This window comes from Nicotiana sylvestris, chromosome 8 (genome assembly GCF_000393655.2).
Source record: "Nicotiana sylvestris chromosome 8, ASM39365v2, whole genome shotgun sequence".
Classification (NCBI taxonomy): domain Eukaryota; kingdom Viridiplantae; phylum Streptophyta; class Magnoliopsida; order Solanales; family Solanaceae; genus Nicotiana; species Nicotiana sylvestris.
The window spans coordinates 215633938-215656071 of record NC_091064.1 but is presented as its reverse complement, the minus strand read 5'-3'; the positions used below and the strand labels follow the sequence as shown (position 1 = coordinate 215656071).

Genomic DNA, 22134 nt, shown 5'->3' with positions numbered 1-22134 from the left:
TCATTAACAGATTACTCCTATTTCATGTGGATTTAATTTAAAATATGGACAGATATCCTATATAAAGTTTCAGCATAATATGGTGGATTACGGAGCTCCTGCATATAAACTTCCAGCACATTATGTTGTAACTCCATCACATTATGAAATTCTAGCACATTTTGCTGGCGTCCCATACGTAAATTAATTAAACTCCAACATATTGTGTTGAATTTTTTTCGAATTTTAAGGGTATTTTTATTCAAATTGTATCTTTACGTGAAAAATAATTAAATTTTAATTACTTTTAAAATTATAAATTTATAATTATTTTTCAATTATCAGTTATGAATCAGAGTAATTTCTGATTTTTGCCCGAATATGTATCATCAAAAGAAAAACATGAAGATAAAAGTGAAACGTTTAGAGAAGAAAAGTAAAACTCCATTTTTAGTTTAAAATATTAACCATTCTTTTTTATTTTTGCTTTAATATTTTGGAAATTCTAAAAATAGTAAACTAAAACGTGAAGTCTCCAATTAAAAGACCAAACTTAAAAGAATTCCTAAGAAATAGGGGCCCTCTTCTGCAATGCCATCATCATCGTCGCTTTGCTTCTAAAAAAACCGGTATTTCAAGAACAAACAAAAGCCAAAAAAATACCTTCAAATTTCACAGATTCAATCTGTATTCTTACAAAACCCACCAAAAAGATTCAAACTTTCCTCGATCTAATGGCTTATTAAGCTTTAAATTCTCAAGATCTCCTTAATTTCAGCTCATTCTGGTTAGTATCTTACCCACATTCTCAATCTTTTTATATTTCCCATTTTTAGATTTTTTATTTTATGTGGGGTTTGTGCAAAATGTCTATTTTTTGGTAGTAGACCCATATGGGGTTTTTATTTTTGCTGTTTTTGGGCTATGAAGTTATTAAAGTTTCTTCCTTTTTCACAATTTGACTGATTCTTGCACTTGAAATTTTTCATAAATGGAGAAAATAGCAAACTGAGTGACTTTTCTTGTTTCAGCATTATTGTGCAGAGTGTGTGTGTGTGAGTGAGGTTTCTTGATTAGGGGTACCAATGTTTTGTTCTTTAACCAAAAATCTTCCTTGTTTTAGTTAAATCTGGGTTAGGCTGTTGCCTGTTATTATGGAGCTACACATTTTAGTTTAGTGTCTTTTGGTTATAAAACACAACTCAGTAATATTCTCTTTGTTTGTAAAAAAACTCAAATTCGGAGTTGAGTCATATAAGTAGTAGTTGGTCATTCTGCTTTTCCATTCTATACTTTTAATGTTTGTAATATTGGAAGCTTTTGAGCTGCTTGTATTCGGAATAGCTGTTGATTTTCTGTTTAAAATTGTCTTTTTTCCTACTTAAAAGGGGCAATCCGGTGCACAAAGCATCCTGCCTTCACGCAGGGTTCAGGGAAGGGCCGCAGCCGCACCCAAAGGGTGTGATGTTTTCCCACTTGTGTTATCTTTTACAAGAGAAACCAAATAGGATAAAATGAGCTTTATATACTATGTGTATACTGAAATGTTGAATTTAACATGTAGGACATGTTGTTTATTACCTCTTTCACACTAGCATAAATGTAATATTTGGAAGTGTTTCATTAAGAGTTAATTTACTAAAGAAAGTTTAGTTGATTGAAATTTTAGATTAGCTCCCAAAATATTCGGGAATGGTGCAAAGACTAACTTTTGCCAGGAATGCATGTTTCACGAGCTTTGTTGATCTGAATCCACAATTTCAAATATTTTTTTTATCAAAATAGTTTAAGTAATTAACCAGTTCAATTTTTAATAAATAACATGTTCATTAAACTAAAACAATGTGTTGAGATGAGATTAAATCATATTCCTATAATAGGTTTTAAGTGGGGTTTAATCCACATTAACCTTTTCTCCAAATAAAAAAATAGTTCTAAGATGGCAATGGTGATCTCTTACAAAATAGTTCTTAATCCAAGACAATACATTTTCCTGTTTAGATGAAAATGTTGGACATTTGAATAAAGGCATCTGTTCTAATAGAACAATATATGTACAATTACACAGTTTTCTGTGAAAATCATTGTTTGGTTATAACTTATGGTGTTTATGTTCATGCGTTGTTCTTATTTGACTAAATAACACTTGTCTAATCTCATTATAGTTGTGTCAACTCTATCATTGCTTTTGGCTGAAGAGTAGTCGTCAATGTAGTCATGAGTAGTATATTTTGTATACTGATTCTTGTTTTCTTTACTAGTAGTGCTCTCCGTCGTATATCTGGAAAAATATATATCAAGTTTATCATGAATCCAGAAGCTGCAACTGAAAATGGAGACTCAGCCAGTTTAAATGAAATTCTTAACTGCGATGTGTCTGATAGAGTAGAAATTTTCAGAGGGGCTGCAGAAGGTAATTCATTCCATATATTTAAGTATCTCAGTTTTTTTTATATTCTGAGTCCTTTTCCTATATCATTCAACTATTGGCAAAGTGCTTTACTCTGTTTTAACAATATAATATAGAATTTGACCATTGGGCGAAACTGAAGCTTAGTTCCAGAATACTTATAATGTTCCTTCTGCTCTTCTCTTTTCGTTTTTCTTTTTCTTTTCCTTCCCTGGTTATCTTTTTGTTAGTTGGCTGATCACTGAAAATGTAAAACAAGCTGTAATAGTTTTTACATCAGAGCAGCCCTCACTTAAGGATCTCAAATTTGGTCTAGTTTTCCATCCATGTTTTATTTGAGCACTTTTCCCAACTTGGTAGCTGGTGTCTGTTAATTCATTGAACAGTTATCATGGAGGGAAATTTGAGGTCTATTTTGGAATTTCTGAATTCTTTAGTTCCTTGCATCAGACAGTTTCACCTTCATTTATCTTTTCATTATTCACCATTGTTTTCTCCTGTTACACCTTTGTCGCTACCACCAAAACCGACTCCACCACTTACTACTGCAATTTACAAATTAAAGAAATTTCATGACAACCAGACTGAGATCCATTACCTTTACCCCGACATTCTTAATCTCCAGCGCGTAATACTCTGGATCTTCACCACATCCAACTATCTTCAAACAACACGTTTATGTGTGGAACTTCGCAGAAAATGGTGCATCAGAAAAATTCTTGTTTTATGTATATCTTAAGCGATTGGTCATTGGTTGTAATCTTTTCCGCTGTAGATTTACTTCTCTCACTTTGAGCTTTAATTTTCAGATAATCTTGGTGGGAGTAAATTGCCTGATGGGATCCAATCAAAGCATGGTTTTGCTGATATTCCAGCTGCTAAGATCTCAGAGCTGATGAAACTAAACAGCTTAGAGGTAAAGCTGGAATGGCTCTTCACTTGGTGTTGACTTATCACTTTCTTTTATAGTGTTTGTGCCTACTTCTGATTTCGTTTGTTGAACTGACTTTTATCTTCAGAGTGCCTCCACTCATTCACTTTTCAGTGTTGTGAATAATATTTTGGATGACAGCATTGAGAGAAAGAATGGGGATATACCTCAGGTATGACAGATGAACTGAACAGGGTGACAGAAAAATGAGCAAATTTCTCTTTGCTGGATTCTATTTGATACTTAATTTACTTACCAATATCTTATACTTGTTAAGTGTGTGGCCTCCCTGGTGAAGTTAGTCGTACAAGAGATTGAAGAACGAGTTTCAAAACAAGCTGATAATTTGAGAAAGGTACAAATGTTCCAATTATCAGTACTGGTTTATGAACTTCATTCAAAGGACTTATGAGCTGCGGATCTCTTGTGGTATTACAGCAAAATGGTTTGTACAAGTCTCGTGAGGAGAGATATCAATCAAGAATTAAAGCACTTGAAACCCTTGCTCTGGGGACCACTGAGGAACATGAGGTACTATAAGTATCAGTATTGATACTGAATTGGTTTCTTTCTTCTTTTTTGTTCTATCTGTTCTTTTATTGAACTTCACATTTTGTTCAATCCTCCAGGTTGTTATGAAGAAGCTTCAACAGATAAAGGTGCATACATTAAATTTATCAAGAAGTTACTAATTTCTGACTTGATAGAGCATGTTCTCTTGTTAATTTATGATTTTTTGCTGCTGAATATATTGAATGTTCTTACTAAATATGTACCCTTTTCTATCTCATGTTAAGTGTCTAAGGGCTCATTTGGTATGAGGGATAAGGGATAATTAATCTCGGGATTAAATTTGAGATGAGTTTATCCCATGTTTGGTTGGGATGAAATCGTGGTATAACTAATCTCGGGATTAGTTATCCCGGGATTGTATTTTTTTTATCCCTATGATAGGGTGGGATAACTAATTTCGAGACAATTAATCATGGGATAACTTGTTTCCCAACCAATCGACCCCTAAGTCTGTTGTTGTGTTTCCAAATTGCCACGTAATATGGAGAGCTTTTTGGGGTTTTGACAATGTCTTATTCTCCTGTATTACTTTGGCACTGAAAACTACCGCAGTTACGTGGTAGTACTGTAGTCCTTCATAGCTCCCTTTGAGTTGGGAATTTGGAGATGCTTGTTTTAAGGTTAATGTGTCATCAATATTTCTCATTTTCCCCTTATTCCTTAGTTAATACTCGCAGACCCAAAAAGTATTTATATGTGAATGTCAAAAGTTTTGATTGTGAAACACTGCCAAGTGCCATAACTGTTGAGGTTCTGAAAAAGTGTGTGCTAATGCAAGGAAAAGGGTAGAGGGTCAGGCCATTTTACACACACATGCAATTTAGAAAAACTGCCAATCCTTATAGCCTGTTTGACCAAGTTTTTTTTGGGGCCAAAAGTGCTTTTTTTTTGGCCAAAAGCACTTTTGACCAAAAATTGAGGTGTTTGGTCAAGCTTTTGGAAGGAAAAAAAGTACTTTTGAGGAGAAGCAGAAACAGTTTTGGAGAAGCAAAAAAAAGTAGCTTTTCTCCAAAAGCACTTTTCTGAGAAGCACTTTTGAGAAAAATACACTTAGAAGCAGTTTTCAAAAGCTTGGCCAAACACTAGTTACTGCTCAAAAGCGCTTTTTAAATTAATTAGCCAAACACAAACTACTTCTCACCAAAAGCACTTTTTAAAAAAGTACTTTTGAGAAAAACACTTCTCAAAATAAGCTGATTTTAGAAGCTTGGCCAAACGACTAATACTCCATTTTATTCCATTTTGTGTGGCATTCTTTCCTTTTTAATATGTTCTAAAATGAATGACACCTTTCTATATTGTAAAACAATTTAACCTAAATTTTCCCTTAATAACATGTTTCTATGGCCACAAAACTTTCATGATATGTTAAGGCCAGAAGTTCCAAAATTCTTCCTTTATATCTTAAAATGTGTGCCCAGTCAAACACCGCTACATAGAACGAAAAGGAGGGTGGAACTGAGACTATATAAGGATTCCATTGAAGTCATGTTAATACTCTCAAATCTAAAATAAATTATCTAAACTCATTAATATGAAATGGATTTTGATATTTTCTGATGATGCAGGTTTTAGACTAGATGAATTGCGTTCAATTTGCCAAAGTTCTCTTGATTCTCTTTTCTTGATCACTTAGAGAGTTTCTCTACTGTTTCAGATAGTCCTTGTCATATTAATTTGGTCCCTTGATATGACAAGATTCTGGAATAAATTATCTGCAGGATCAAATTATAGAACACCTAGTTGAGCTATCATGCTACTGTTGCTGGCTTGTCTAATCATTACTGTTAGCATTGCTATAGTATTTGGCAGTATCCGTGTACTCTTTATTGGTTTGAGGTTTAGAAATTTCTCAGCGTGTCTGCTATATGAATGTCTTCTCAATCAACTTGCATACTGTAGCAGTTGCGAATAATGTTGTATTTGGTACTCCTCTGCCTTTTACGTGACTCGGTTACTAATGAAGAGTCAAACAGTTCTATGATTCTCGTTAACAATTTGTATTAATTTTGATTTTAGAATGTGTGATTACTATTTACTAGTACTTTCTATATTAGTTTCTAGATATAATGATTTTAGTGAACAGTTGATGAATGTCTAGAGGAAATAAACCCAAAGATTATCACAAACTTAGAGGCTCAAACTTCTGTCATTCTATTTGGGATGGGGGATTAATTCATGGGCGCACTGTGATATATGATAGATCTTTTTCCGCTTCTTTTCACTTGTTTGTTTTGCTGTGATGTTGATTAGCATGCCCATTATGGCAACCTGTTAATGTAACAATGTTGCTTATATGGTTTCTTGTTATGTGGTTCTATTTTACTGGACTAACTTCCCTTTTACAGATTGAGAAGGCCAAAATTGAAGAGAAGGAAAAACTTCAAGAGCAAGATTTAATCAGGTTAATGAAAGATAAGGATCATTGTGAGATGCAAATATCCTCATTGATAGCTGAGCTTGAATCATCCAAACATGCACATGAAAAGGATCGTTTACAATTGAAAGCGCACGCCGAGCAAACTCGGGCCGAGTCAGAGACCAAGATAGCAGAACTTCAGGGTTTGCTGAATGAATCAACTAAGAAAGTGCAAGAACTTGAGGCATTTTCAGAATCCAAGTTGGTGAGCCTGAAAAGAAGAGAACTTGGCTACAAACACTTCATAGACTCTCATTTTGGATCTCTACAGGTTTGCGTTTGAATTTAATCTTACAAGTTCATTCTAAGTTATCAGGAATATGACATTCTAAAATGACTCAGGAATTGAGGATAAAATCTGAGTCTATAAGGCAGGAGGTGATGAGGACCAAGGAGGTTTACGTCGAAGAACTTAACCACTTTGGTAAGAAGGAGAGCTAAATGCTATGATTACATTTGATCTTATTCTTGGTCCTGGCGTCTAATATTTATGGATGTATTCTTGATTAATAGGTTTCAATCTTAAGGGACTGGTTGATGCTGCTCAGAACTACCACACAGTGCTTGAAGAAAATAGGAAGTTGTATAATGAAGTTCAAGATTTGAAAGGTTAGTTAAATGGAATATTAAGAACTTAGTTGTTTAAGTTCAACACAGTGTTTTTTTCTAACATAATGTCATTTATTAGGTAACATTAGAGTTTATAGTCGAATAAGGCCATTCCTTCCGGGCCAAAGCCAAAAATTGACAACCATAGAGTACATTGGTGAGAATGGGGAACTGGTTGTCACTAATCCCTCCAAACAAGGGAAAGATAGTCACCGTCTTTTCAAATTCAACAAGGTCTTTGCACCTGCAGCCACTCAAGGTTTGATGATTTATTTATCAATTTGATATTTAGAATAAGTACTTAATATGAAAATCCTTTACTTTCATCACGAATGAGAATGAAAAGAACGAAAATACCTTTTCTCAATGTTTGCCTTTTTTCTCTCTTAACTCTATTATCTTTCAGAGGATGTATTTCGGGACACTCAGCCATTAATCAGGTCTGTTTTGGATGGGTTCAATGTCTGCATATTTGCTTATGGTCAGACTGGTTCTGGAAAAACATATACCATGGTATGGACATACTTATAAAATTTTATTCAGTGGATATAGTTGGCTTTTCACTTCTACTCATCCTTGTCCCTTTTAATTGCCTTTAGAGTGGGCCAAGCATGTCATCGGTGGAGGATTGGGGGGTCAACTATCGAGCTCTGAATGATCTATTCAACCTCTCCCAAAGTAGGAAAAGCTCCATTGCATATGAAATTGGTGTTCAAATGGTTGAAATATACAATGAGCAAGTGCGTGACTTGCTTTGCAGTGATACTTCACAAAAACGATATCCTCGTTATTTTTTTTTTGAGTTTTTTATTTTTATTTGATGTGATGATGACATGAGTTGATTTTAAATGGAGAAACATAGTTAGTAAGGATTCATATCGTTGACTTTAACTTGTTTAGGACTGAGGCATAGTTGTCGTTTTTGTTTTTGATACATTGACTATTTACCTTTTCTTTGTTCTTTTTCCACACATTTATTTCCCTTGAAGCACTATTGCTTCGATGTAATTATATAAATATATTCAAGTTTTCCATTTCAATAGTTAGTGGAGATGTCAGAAATACGTATGCCATATATTTCCAGATGTTTTCTTTAACTTGCGCACACTTGGGATTTGGAGTACTACTCAGCCCAACGGATTAGCTGTCCCAGATGCTAGCATGCATCCTGTCAAATCAACCGCAGATGTCTTAGAATTGATGAATATTGGCTTGATGAATAGAGCTGTTGGTGCTACTGCTTTAAATGAAAGAAGCAGCCGGTCACATAGGTTAGCTCTTATGCTAAAACTGTTTATTCACATTGTGGACAATCATTCTCATTCTGCAACGTCATCATGTTTATTTGAACTGACTTTGATGCAGCATCCTTACCGTTCATGTACGTGGTATGGACTTGGAAACAAATGCTATTCTACGAGGTTGCTTGCATTTGGTAGATCTGGCTGGCAGTGAAAGAGTAGATCGGTCCGAAGCCACAGGGGATCGTTTACGGGAAGCACAACATATAAACAAATCCTTATCGGCTCTTGGAGATGTGATCTTTGCATTGGCGCAAAAAAGTTCTCATGTGCCATACAGAAATAGTAAACTAACTCAAGTTCTTCAAAGCTCCCTTGGTAGTTATATATCTCTTCAGTGTTAATTCAAATTTGAATACATTGCTTTATTTCCTTTGTAGTAGTTTTACTTCTCTTTCCTATTAAACCTTTATTTACTTGATTTTTGCTCATTACATGTTACAGGAGGCCAGGCAAAGACACTTATGTTTGTACAGCTCAATCCTGATGTGGAATCCTACTCAGAAACCATAAGCACCCTGAAGTTTGCTGAGAGGGTGTCTGGAGTGGAGTTGGGTGCAGCACGGAATAATAAAGAGGGTCGAGGTATTAAAGAGCTTATGGATCAGGTACTTCATGGCATGTTCTAATGAATATCAGCAGCTCAGTAGATAATGTCATTCTAGTTGCTCTTACCTTTTCTCATTGCATGCATCTACTGTTGTACAGTCTACTTATTTTTTGTAAATCCGACGTCACATTTGTGCATTTACAAGTAAAACCCTGTCTTAATAATAATCTTGTCATGCTTAACTCTTCTCTAGAGTACACCAGATTTATGATGCTTGCTATGTTTCTATTTCCTTTGTTATGGTCATTTACAAAGTACTACTGAAAATAGAATAGTAATTTTTCAGGTAGCTAACTTAAAAGACACAATTACAAAGAAGGACGAGGAAATTGGGCGGCTGCGGGCTCTCAAAACCAATGGCAATGGTGAGAGGCGTAGTGTGAGTTCCACCAGGCATGGCTCTGCCTCTCCAAGAAGGCATTCTTTAGGTGGTTCACGAGCAAGCCAAATATTTTCTGGAGAGAGAAGCTCAAGACCTACTCAGAAGGCTGCTTCTGACGTGGACAATAGTTCGGAATACAGCGACAGACAATCTGACACTGGCTCTCAGCAATCAATGGATGACTTTAGGCATCACAGAGATTTCTTTAGACAATCCAGGCTTGCTGTAGTAGATGCTGGTCTAAATTTGGGTGAAGAGACTGATTCAAGGGCCACTGTTAGAGGAGAATGTCAGAATCCTAATGAAGATGTGGTGCTCATCGGATTTGATGATGCAGATTCTGAAGAGAGATTAAGTGACATATCTGATGGTGTGCTTTCAATGGGAACTGAGACTGATGGTTCAATCAATAGCATTGTAGAGTACACTCTTTTCCCAGAAACGGCAAAGCCACCTTCAGAGACCCCAGAGAAGTGAGTTTCTACAGATATACGTACATTATGCCATCTCTGATGTCTTTTTTGGCGATCTTGCCTTACAGTTCAATGGATTTTTTGTTGAATATTGATTCATTTGTGGAAACTCTAATTCCTCCTCCCGTAGCACTTCAGGTTGAGAGGTCACATATCTGGTATCTGTTTGTGCTGAAAAAGTTCTTTACCTGCCTTTGTAGTAGAAATTATCCTTTTTCCTTTTCTCATTTTCGATCCATATTTTAACTTCACAGAAAGAATCGAAGATATGCATCAGGTTACATTTTGAATGAGCGTCCCATATAATTTGGAGTTGCACTTCCTCGTTTCTAGTTTAAGTGTACTTCATGACTTTTAGATCACATGTTTTCTTAGTACAGTATTTTGTCAAAGACAGCTTACAGCTACACGGTAAAAGCAGGAAGCTAAGCTTTGGCACTGAACTCATTGTTAAAGACACCAAAGACGCTCATCAAAAATTAAAGGAACTTACTTATTCTCTTTTCTTGTAAATGATTCAGGCCTCCTGTACCTGCTAAACTTCCACGGCCCACACAAAAGAAGGTGCAAACAGGATCTTCTCGGTTGTCATCATTGCACAAGAGCACCCCTAAAGTCCCGAGTATGTGATTCTCATGTGTTCTTTAACTTTATTTTCCTTCTTTGTTAATGCTCTCCAAAATCCAAATTAGAGAAGAGAAATGACAATAATGTAGCGCTATTTCCTTCTTTCTAAAGCATTCTTATTTTTGTCCCTAAGAGTACCAACTTTTGCTTTTTCCTCTCTATGCTTTTCAGGTTCTAAAAAATCCACTGCCAGCAACACTTCTACAGTTAGGTCTTCCAAAAGATGGCAATAGTACAGCAGAAAATTTGCGGAAGAGGACACTTGCAACCCTTCTTTGTATGTAGAGTAGACACCATCTTCGATTACCTTTAGCCTATTGTGTTAGTCTTCCATTGCCGTGGAAGATACTTAGGAACTTCAGCTTGTAGCAAGCTGCACTAATCAGGTGAATTTCTGTAGGAATATTTGCTCCTCCACTCTCTCCCGCCTCCCCTACTCGAAGTGGAGGAGGAAAGGAGGGGGGTGTGGGGTTTGCCATTGTGTAGTGTGTACATGTAGCTCTATTGAAGAATTCAGTGATACACTTAAATGGTGTTAACTGGTAACTTCTGTTTGATTATGGTGCTTATTGTGAAAGCAGAAAGATCATGCTTGGTTTGATTATGCTTTAGCACTTGGTAATTGGATCTTTTGTTTTCATTTTTGAATTTGAGGTACCATGAGGGTGTTTGGATTGACTTTTAAGCTGGTCAAATCAGCTTTTATGTTTTTATAGTTTTTTTTTTTAGTATTTGACAAAGTTAAAAAGTGCTTAAAATAAGTTAAAACTGATTAAAACAAACCAAAAGCAATAAGCCGGGCAACCCCAACTTATTGTTTTTTGGCTTAAAAGCTATTTCTGCTGAAAAATCACTTTTTTTAAGCTAATCCAAACGGATTTTATGTCTAGCCAAAACTCAAAGAAGCCAAGTGGTTTCTCTATGTGACCAATATATAGGTTACAGATTCAAGCCGTGGAATCAGCTATTGATGCTTGCATCAGGGTATGTTGCCTACATCACAGCCCCTTGGAGTGTAGCTTTTGCCCCGACCCTGCGTGAATGCGGAATGCTTTGTGCATCGGGCTGCCTTTCTATTTTTCTGCAAGTGAAACAGAAAAAGGAGAACAACATAGAAGTGCTATCCATGATGAATATATGAAACCTTACTAAATAGACAAATTACATGGTTGAATCCACATAACATTGTGCTTAAACTAAATACACCTGCAAAGATATGAAATCTATTTTCTTCCTTTTTACTAATTAGTCTCGTTTCGACGCTATTTAGATAGAAGGTAGACATGAAACTTTACTCAATGATATTGCAATATATCAACCGCTTCTATTTTTCTAGGGGAGAGTTGTATTACAAATCTCAAAATATAATAATTAAGGCTACAACAATAACAACAACAACAACAAATTCAATGTAATCCCATAAATGGGGTTTGGGAAGGGTAGTATGTACGCAGATCTTACCCCTACCTTATAAAGATAGAGAGGCTGTTTCCAATAGGACACTCGGCTCAAGGAACAGTAGAGATAAGATAAAGCAGCCAAGTAGTAATAAAATTACAACAAGGTACTTATGAAATACAATAGAAAATGTATCTTTTGAAACAAACTTTTCGCAATATTCTTTTTGGATGAAGCAAGGTATGTGCCATATTTTAAACTACAAGTGAAGTAAACGTTATAGTTATTGACAAAAAAGAATTTCTATCATTATTTTAAAACTATAGCCACGTTTAGCAAACAAGTCTGGGTGGTGTAGTCGGTTATCACGCTAGTCTCACACACTAGAGGTCCCCGGTTCGAACCCGGGCTCAGACATTTTTGGTTTCTATTTCTTGATTTTGCAACCTTTTTAGAGACAATTTATACCCTTTTTTTTTGCCTCAAACTACATGGGAGTTTGATGAGATTGAGATAAATGTAATGCCAAATTACTTGTCATATTAGATAAATCAAGAGAGTGAAGTTTATAAAGTAGCTATATTCAAATCATTAGAAATATTACTTCATCCATCTATATGTTGCCCATTTTTACCTTTTCTCCTTAAGATAGAGAAATTTTGCCATAAAGCTGCTAGTACCAAGTGACATGATATTGATCAAAGTTGAAAAAGACCATAGGAAGTATTTTTTATCCTAAGCTATATATTGACCTGCTTCGCAAAAAAATAGAACATAACTTTTAAGTAACATGTAAAGTTGCTGCCATGTGAACATGAGGTCACGGGTTCGAACCGTGGAAACAACCTCTTGCAGAAATGCAGGGTAAGGCTGCGTACAATAGCCCTTGTGGTCTGGCCCTTCCCCTGACTCCGCGCATAATGAGAACTTAGTGCGTCATGTTGCCCTTTTAATTTTTAAGTAGAAAGGAAGATATTATGTGCTAAGTCAAAACTTATACATGATGGATACACAACAACTACAAAATCAACATTCACACCCCATTCATAACATAAGGTGCTCTATTACCCTCTTGAGCTTGCTCTTCCATATTCTTACAAAGCTCTAATCCCTTTATTTCTGGCAGAAAAATGACCAAAGATCCTGCAATTGATGTCATAATTCCAAGCACCAAATATGGTAAAATCTTGCTTCTATCTCCTCCTGCATCAACCAAAACTGGACTTACCACGCCCCCGAGCACCACAGCCTGCCACACAATTGACACAGTAGCATTCCTTATGCTAGTTGGGAACAACTCTGATGTGTATATCAGCAACAAGTCAAATGCAGTACAAGCGCTAAAGAAGGAAATCAACTCCAATACTAGCTGTAACACTTTCCATTTGTCCACTACCATGCACAACATGCCACAGACACCTGATAAAACACTTAGTCCAATGAGTGTACTTCTTTTGCATTTTTCTACCAACAAAAAGACTTTCAAGAATGCTGGTAACTCTAGCAACGCGTTTAGTCCGGTACTCAAATAGAGATTTAAGCTAAAATTGCCAAGTCCTAATGGCATGCCATAGTACATCAATCCAATACCAAAACCAGTTGTTAGAGCTAGCAATAGCTGTCCAAGAATCCATCTTTTCTTCAACAAAATCTTGATCAATGGTTGATTAAAGCCATTTTCAATCTTAACTTTGTGATCATTTAAGCTTAGGTTCTTGAAATGAGGTGCTAAATGTTTTGAGGACAGCAAAAGCCTCTCTATTTTTCCCTTTTGAAAGTAGCCATTTTGGTGACTCATAAACACAAAACTGTAGTAACATGCAATAAATTATTGTTGGAAGAGAAGTCCATAGATAAAGTACCCTCCATGAGTAATTCCTACTAAAATAAGCCAAACCTGGTAAAGATACAAATCCAAGTGTAGACATAAGGAATCCTATAGTTCCTACTTGACCTTGATATTGTTTAGCAACACTCTCAGAAAACAAAACCAGAACAGACGATCCAATCGCTGCACGGCCATAGCCACTTAGAAATATCAAGGCTGAGTACATCCAAATGTTGTAAGAGAAAGCAATGAAGATTGAAGCCATGGACATGATCAAACACCCGAGAAATAGCATAGTCTTTCGACCAATTGTGTCGCCGAGAAGGCCAAGAACTAGGCCACCAAGTAAGCAGCCCATGAAAAAAGATGAAGCAGGAAGGCCTTGAAGTATAGGATTATCAGAACAATGAAGTGACCATTCAGATACAATGGATGTGTAAATAGGCTCATCCCAATTCCATTCATTGGTAGAAAGTTGACATATATTAGACTTGGAATTGCAGCTTGTGTTATTAAGTTGAAAAAGGTTCCATCAAATGAGCAGTTCAACCAGTAAAATGAAGAAGGCATACCCCTATGCTGATTGAGCTACTGGCCCATTAGACCATTCAAAGGGTGGATGAATGGACCAGTTCTTTATAGCAAATCAAATTTGCATGGAAGATATTATTCCAAGTTTGCTGAGTATCAGGTATGGTGCTAAATATTTATCGTGCCTTAAAGATTTAAGAGAAAGAGACATCAGTTGCAAGATTTGAGGCCACACAAAGCTTTGTGTGTATGCTCAATTCTCTCAATCCTTATTACTACTATGATTTTCTTGGAAAGGATGGTTTTTTAACTGCATCACACGACTTGTTAACACTTGCAATAGAAGATGGAAAGTTTTAAATTCAACTGATTAATCAGCTTTTGGAGAGGAAATATATGATCCTAAACTATTAATTAACCGTCTTCGCAAAAAAAGGAAGATAAAATTTTAGGAGAAAATTATGGACATATCATAAGCTTAACATTTTAATTCTAAGTCAAAACATACAACTGGTGGAGGCACTACAACTACAAGATCAACCCTCATGGCCTCACACGCCATTCATCACATAGGATGCTCCATAATCCTCTTGTTCTTGCTCTTCTATGTTCTTACAAAGCTCCAATCCCTTTGTTTCTGGTAGAAAAATGACCAAAGATCCTGCAATTGATGTCATAATTCCAAGCACCAAATATGGTAAAATCTTGCTTCTATCTCCTCCTGCATCAACCAAAACTGGACTTACCACGCCCCCGAGCACCACAGCCTGCCACACAATTGACACAGTAGCATTCCTTATGCTAGTTGGGAACAACTCTGATGTGTATATCAGCAACAAGTCAAATGGAGTACAAGCACTAAAGAAGGAAATTAACTCCAATACTAGCTGTAACACTTTCCATTTGTCCACTATCATGCACAACATGCCACAAACACCTGATAAAACACTTAGTCCAACTAGTGTGCTTCTTCTCTTGCATTTCTCTACCAAGAAAAAGACTATCAAGAATGCTGGTAACTCTAGCAACGCGTTTAGCCCCGTACTGAAGTAGAGATTTAAGCTAAAGTTGCCAAGTCCTAATGGCATGCCATAGTACATCAATCCAATACCAAAACCAGTTGTTAGAGCTAGCAATAGCTGTCCAAGAATCCATCTTTTCTTCAACAAAATCTTGATCAATGGTTGATTAGAACCATTGGTAATATGTAACCACCTGTCATGTTTCGATAACAGATCAGAAGGATTTAAATCTTGGTTCTTCAAATAAGGTGCTATAAATGTTTTGAGGACTGCAAAAGCCTCTCTATTTTTCCCTTTCGAAAGTAGCCATCTTGGTGATTCATATACACAAAACTGTAGTAACATACAATAAACTATAGCCGGAAAAGAAGTCCAAAGATAAAGTACCATCCATGAGTAATTCCTACTAAAATAAGCCAAACCTGGTAATGACACAAATCCAAGTGTAGACATAAGGAATCCCATAGTTCCAACTTGACCTTGATATTGTTTAGCAACACTCTCGGAAGACAAAACCAGAACAGACGATCCAATCGCTGCACGGCCATAGTGATGATGTCCATCTCATTGAAGAAGTATTAAGCATGTGCCTAATAAAAGTTTCTTTGGTTTGGTAGCCAACCTTGTTGACTTGGTTTGGTTAGGTAGCCAACCTTGTTGAATTAGTTTGGTTTGGTAGTCAACTTTGTTGAATTGTGAAAAGTGTGTGTAAATTGTCAAATATTGTAGACTGGCTATAAAAGGAGAGCTTCAACTCTCATTTCTTCACACCAACAAAGAGAGAAAGAAAGAGTGAGGTTTCACAGACAGGGTATAAGAAAAAGTCTGTGAGGAAAATAGAGAGTGGACGATATTGTAGTGAGGTGAGAATATCAAAAGTGGGTTATTTCTTTTGAGTGTTGTAGTGGTTTTTAGAGTATTTTACTCTGACCTACAAAGTGTAAAATTCCTTACTATAGTGATATCAGTTGCTCCTCTCGGGGCCGTGGTTTTTTCCCTTATTAAAAGGGTTTTCCACGTAAAAATCTTGGTGTCGTTGTTACTCTTTTATTCTTGTTAATTACCGTATCTCGGTGCTACATTATTATTCCGCTTTTATTACCGTGAATATTATTTCTGTGGGGGTTTATTCCCAACAACTGTTATCAGAGCACAGGTTCTGCTCGTTTACTGAAATACTATTCTCTATCGGTAATACTATACTCGGTGAAAAATAAAAATGTCCGGAGTAAAGTACGAGGTAGCAAAATTCAACGGAGATAACGGTTTCTCAACATGGCAAAGAAGGATGAGAGATCTGCTCATCCAACAAGGATTACACAAGGTTCTAGATGTTGATTCCAAAAAGCCTGATACCATGAAAGCTGAGGATTGGGCTGACTTGGATGAAAGAGCTGCTAGTGCAATCAGGTTGCACTTATCAGATGATGTGGTAAATAACATCATTGATGAAGACACTGCACGTGGAATTTGGACAAGGTTGGAAAGCCTATACATGTCCAAAACGCTGACAAATAAATTGTACCTGAAGAAGCAGTTATACGCCCTACACATGAGTGAAGGTACGAATTTTTTGTCACATTTAAATGTGTTTAACGGACTAATCACACAGCTTGCCAACCTCGGAGTGAAAATCGAGGAAGAAGATAAAGCCATCTTGCTATTGAACTCGTTGCCATCTTCGTACGATAATTTGGCAACAACCATCCTGCACGGTAAGACTACTATTGAGTTGAAAGATGTCACATCGGCTCTTCTACTCAATGAGAAGATGAGAAAGAAGCCTGAAAATCAAGGACAGGCTCTCATCACAGAAGGTAGAGGCAGGAGTTATCAAAGGAGTTCGAACAACTATGGTAGATCCGGAGCTCGTGGGAAGTCAAAGAACCGATCCAAATCAAGAGTCAGAAATTGCTACAACTGTAATCAACCAGGTCACTTCAAAAGAGATTGCCCAAATCCAAGGAAGGGCAAAGGTGAAACCAGTGGCCAGAAGAATGACGACAACACAGCCGCCATGGTGCAAAATAATGATAATGTTGTCCTCTTTATAAATGAGGAAGAGGAATGCATGCACCTGTCAGGTCCAGAGTCGGAATGGGTGGTTGACACAGCGGCATCTCACCATGCCACACCGGTAAGAGATCTTTTTTGCAGATATGTAGCAGGTGATTTCGGCACAGTGAAAATGGGTAACACAAGTTACTCAAAGATTGCGGGGATTGGTGACATTTGTATCAAGACAAATGTCGGATGCACATTGGTTCTAAAGGATGTGCGGCATGTACCTGATTTGCGGATGAACTTGATCTCGGGAATTGCTTTAGACCGAGATGGATACGAGAGTTATTTTGCAAATCAAAAGTGGAGACTCACTAAGGGATCATTGGTGATTGCAAAGGGAGTTGCTCGTGGCACGTTGTACAGGACAAATGCAGAAATATGCCAAGGTGAATTGAACGCGGCACAAGATGAGATTTCTGTAGATTTGTGGCACAAAAGAATGGGTCATATGAGCGAGAAGGGATTGCAGATTCTTGCCAAGAAATCACTCATTTCTTATGCCAAAGGTACAACGGTAAAACCTTGTGACTACTGTTTATTTGGTAAGCAGCATAGAGTCTCATTTCAGACATCGTCTGAAAGAAAATTGAATATACTTGATTTAGTATATTCTGATGTTTGCGGCCCAATGGAAATTGAATCAATGGGCGGTAACAAATATTTTGTTACTTTTATTGATGATGCTTCACGAAAATTATGGGTTTATATTTTGAAAACCAAAGATCAGGTGTTTCAAGTTTTCCAGAAGTTTCATGCTCTAGTAGAAAGGGAGACGGGTCGAAAGCTAAAGCGTCTCCGAAGTGACAATGGAGGTGAGTACACTTCAAGGGAATTTGAAGAGTATTGTTCAAGTCATGGGATCAGACATGAAAAGACAGTTCCTGGAACCCCACAGCACAATGGCGTAGCCGAGAGGATGAACCGCACCATTGTGGAGAAGGTGAGAAGCATGCTCAGAATGGCTAAACTGCCTAAGTCATTCTGGGGTGAAGCAGTTCAGACAGCCTGTTACCTGATCAATAGGAGTCCATCAGTTCCGTTGGCGTTTGAAATCCCAGAGAGAGTTTGGACCAACAAGGAGGTGTCCTACTCGCATCTGAAGGTGTTCGGTTGCAGAGCTTTTGCACATGTACCAAAAGAGCAGAGAACAAAGCTGGATGATAAATCTGTTCCCTGCATATTTATCGGATATGGAGATGAAGAGTTCGGGTACAGACTGTGGGATCCTGTAAAGAAGAAGGTCATCAGAAGCAGAGATGTAGTCTTCCGAGAAAGTGAAGTTGGAACTGCTGCTGATATGTCAGAAAAGGCGAAGAATGGTATAATTCCTAACTTTGTTACTATTCCTTCTACTTCTAACAATCCCACAAGTGCAGAAAGTACGACCGACGAGGTTGCCGAGCAGGGGGAGCAACCTGGTGAGGTTATTGAGCAGGGGGAGCAACTTGATGAAGGTGTCGAGGAAGTGGAGCACCCCACTCAGGGAGAAGAACAACCTCAACCTCTGAGGAGATCAGAGAGGCCAAGGGTAGAGTCATGCAGGTACCCTTCCACAGAGTATGTCCTCATCAGTGATGAGGGGGAGCCAGAAAGTCTTAAGGAGGTGTTGTCCCATCCAGAAAAGAACCAGTGGATGAAAGCTATGCAAGAAGAGATGGAATCTCTACAGAAAAATGGCACATACAAGCTGGTTGAACTTCCAAAGGGTAAAAGACCACTCAAATGCAAATGGGTCTTTAAACTCAAGAAAGATGGAAATGGCAAGCTGGTCAGATACAAAGCTCGATTGGTGGTTAAAGGCTTCGAACAAAAGAAAGGTATTGATTTTGACGAAATTTTCTCACCTGTTGTCAAAATGACTTCTATTCGAACAATTTTGAGCTTAGCAGCTAGCCTAGATCTTGAAGTGGAGCAGTTGGATGTGAAAACTGCATTTCTTCATGGAGATTTGGAAGAGGAGATTTATATGGAGCAGCCAGAAGGATTTGAAGTAGCTGGAAAGAAACACATGGTGTGCAAATTGAATAAGAGTCTTTATGGATTGAAGCAGGCACCAAGGCAGTGGTACATGAAGTTTGACTCATTCATGAAAAGTCAAACATACCTAAAGACCTATTCTGATCCATGTGTATACTTCAAAAGATTTTCTGAGAATAACTTTATTATATTGTTGTTGTATGTGGATGACATGTTAATTGTAGGAAAAGACAAGGGGTTGATAGCAAAGTTGAAAGGAGATCTGTCCAAGTCATTTGATATGAAGGACTTGGGCCCAGCACAACAAATTCTAGGGATGAAGATAGTTCGAGAGAGAACAAGTAGAAAGTTGTGGCTATCTCAGGAGAAGTACATTGAACGTGTACTAGAACGCTTCAACATGAAGAATGCTAAGCCAGTCAGCACACCTCTTGCTGGTCATCTAAAGTTGAGTAAAAAGATGTGTCCTACAACAGTGGAAGAGAAAGGGAACATGGCTAAAGTTCCTTATTCTTCAGCAGTCGGAAGCTTGATGTATGCAATGGTATGTACTAGACCTGATATTGCTCACGCAGTTGGTGTTGTCAGCAGGTTTCTTGAAAATCCTGGAAAGGAACATTGGGAAGCAGTCAAGTGGATACTCAGGTACCTGAGAGGTACCACGGGAGATTGTTTGTGCTTTGGAGGATCTGATCCAATCTTGAAGGGCTATACAGATGCTGATATGGCAGGTGACATTGACAACAGAAAATCTACTACTGGATATTTATTTACATTTTCAGGGGGAGCTATATCATGGCAGTCTAAGTTGCAGAAGTGCGTTGCACTTTCAACAACTGAAGCAGAGTACATTGCCGCTACAGAAACTGGCAAGGAGATGATATGGCTCAAGCGATTCCTTCAAGAGCTTGGATTGCATCAGAAGGAGTATGTCGTCTATTGTGACAGTCAAAGTGCAATAGACCTTAGCAAGAACTCTATGTACCATGCAAGGACCAAACACATTGATGTGAGATATCATTGGATTCGAGAAATGGTAGATGATGAATCTCTAAAAGTCTTGAAGATTTCTACAAATGAGAATCCCGCAGATATGCTGACCAAGGTGGTACCAAGGAACAAGTTCGAGCTATGCAAAGAACTTGTCGGCATGCATTCAAACTAGAAGACAGTGCTACCTCCTCTGGATGAATGAGACTGGAGGGGGAGATTGATGATGTCCATCTCATTGAAGAAGTATTAGGCATGTGCCTAATAAGAGTTTTCTTTGGTTTGGTAGCCAACCCAAACGACGACCATGACTGCCTGAAACCGGCGACCACCAGCAGTCCGCCACTCCAGCCACAGTCGTCTTCTCCACCAGCGACAGTCACACGCAGCAAACGACCACTCCTTCTCCTCCAATCTCCATCGCAACCAGTCGTAAAACCAGCTCCAGCTACACGAAAAATGGTAGCTCAAACCTCGTCGTTCTTCGTCTTCCTCACGTGAACCAGTCCGGTAACCCTCCATTAAATCCGGCGACCTTAATTTTGTCTCGAAACAGCCCGTCCTTGTCCTTATCAAACCTGTTCGAGGTTCGTTGCAGTTGAATCTGAGGTGTCGAGGTTCGTCTACGGTTCATCGCATTTCGAGTATAACGCTGCCTTGCGGTTAGTTTTTCAGATTTGTTTGAGGCATTATTTGGCGTTTTTCTTCGTTTGTTTCAGCAGATTTTTAGTTGTTCCCTGCTCATATGTATGTGGTTATTCACTTGTTTTTTTTATATGAGCATATGAGTGAGATTCTGGAAAAAGATGCATAATCATGCCTAGTTTTCTTTTTTTTTTTGTTTAAATTTTGTTTCTAGTGCTTGTACTATTAAGGAACATTGAAGTTAGGTTATAGATTTATCTTTTTTTTCGTGATTTTGCTCAACAGATGTAGTCTAGTGCAATTCTCTTAGTAGCTGTGTAAATATGGGCTTAAACCTTTGGTAGAAGTAATCCTTTGAAATTAGAATCCGAGGTGTGTCATTTAGCAAATTCTATGGCCATCGCAAAGTGCAAACGTATAGTTGTTTTAGGCGCATGTTTCATAAATATTACCTTTCTAAATTCGGGTGCGCATTTATGTGACCCAAATTCAAATCTCAACGGAGTCGAAATGTGTCTCTAATCACGGGTACATTGATTGTGACGTGGTCCGAGATGCATGTCCACGACGTTGCAAATTCCTTTTAAAAAATAAGAATGAGATGAGCCTCGCCGAATAAAAATACAAAATTGCGGGGCCCTCGGTAAATATTTGCTTTAAAATTGCTTAGACTTCGGGTGGACCGTTTAGCAAAATTTCACGGCCCTACCCAAAGTAAATGACACGCTAGTCGCTTTAGGCGCGCCTTTAATAATTTAATTTTCTTAAAACTCGGGTGTACATTTATGTGACCCAAATCCAAATCTCAACAGAGTTGAAATGTGCCAACAACCACGAGTGCATTGATGTGACGTGGTTGGAGATGTATTTCTATGATGTTGCAATTCTTGATAAAAAAAATATATAATAATAATGACAAAAGCGGTTAAAAGTTAAAACTTGCACATGAGCTCATAATTGTATAAAATCAGATAAACAAGCCGAATATGACAGTGGAGCGACCGTGCTAGAACCACGGAACTCGGGAATGCCTAATACCTTCTCCCGGGTTAACAGAATTCCTTATCCAGATTTCTGGTTCGCGGACTGTAATACAGAGTCATTCTTTTCCTCGATTCGGGATTAAATTGGTGACTTGGGACACCCTAAATCTCCCAAGTGGCGACTCTGAAATAAATAAACAAATCCCGTTTCGATTGTACTTTAATTGGAAAAACTCCTTCACCCCTCGCGGGGGCGGAAAAAGGAAGTGTGACAGCTCTGGCGACTCTGCTGGGGAAAAAACCCAGAACCACTGGTTCAGGGTTAAGAATTCGAGCTTAGAATAATTGTTATTATTTGGCTTTATTTATTATCTGATTTTAT

General features: G+C 37.7%; 1 protein-coding gene and 1 non-coding gene across 3 annotated transcripts; both read left to right on the top strand.

Annotated features, from left to right (window-relative positions):
* The first annotated feature begins 550 nt into the window (after positions 1–550).
* Positions 551–10915, top strand: LOC104242339 (kinesin-like protein KIN-14J). Of its 2 annotated transcripts, none has more exons than XM_009797366.2 (19): positions 551–766; positions 2244–2392; positions 3199–3305; positions 3409–3492; positions 3598–3675; positions 3759–3851; positions 3950–3979; positions 6242–6583; positions 6655–6736; positions 6826–6921; positions 7001–7180; positions 7328–7434; positions 7521–7699; positions 8028–8192; positions 8287–8540; positions 8667–8830; positions 9119–9687; positions 10209–10309; positions 10486–10915. In XM_009797366.2, exons 2-19 carry the CDS (start codon positions 2287–2289, stop codon positions 10545–10547), a joined length of 2799 nt encoding a protein of 932 aa, XP_009795668.1. In that variant the 5' UTR covers positions 551–766; positions 2244–2286; the 3' UTR covers positions 10548–10915. The 2 variants fall into 2 exon arrangements, with proteins under 2 accessions (XP_009795668.1, XP_009795669.1); XM_009797367.2 differs by having other exon boundaries at positions 2241–2392.
* Positions 10916–12055: 1140 nt separating this feature from the next.
* On the top strand, positions 12056–12129 carry TRNAV-CAC (transfer RNA valine (anticodon CAC)). The gene has a single exon. It is a non-coding gene; the product is annotated as a tRNA-Val (tRNA).
* The last annotated feature ends 10005 nt before the right edge of the window (positions 12130–22134 follow it).

Coding starts and splice junctions, on each gene's coding strand:
- LOC104242339 (XM_009797366.2), top strand. CDS start 2,287: ATGAATCCAGAAGCTGCAACTGAAAATGGAGACTCAGCCAGTTTAAAT. Junction 7,181..7,327: donor TGCACCTGCAGCCACTCAAG/GTTTGATGATTT, acceptor ATTATCTTTCAG/AGGATGTATTTCGGGACACT. Junction 10,310..10,485: donor GAGCACCCCTAAAGTCCCGA/GTATGTGATTCT, acceptor TATGCTTTTCAG/GTTCTAAAAAATCCACTGCC.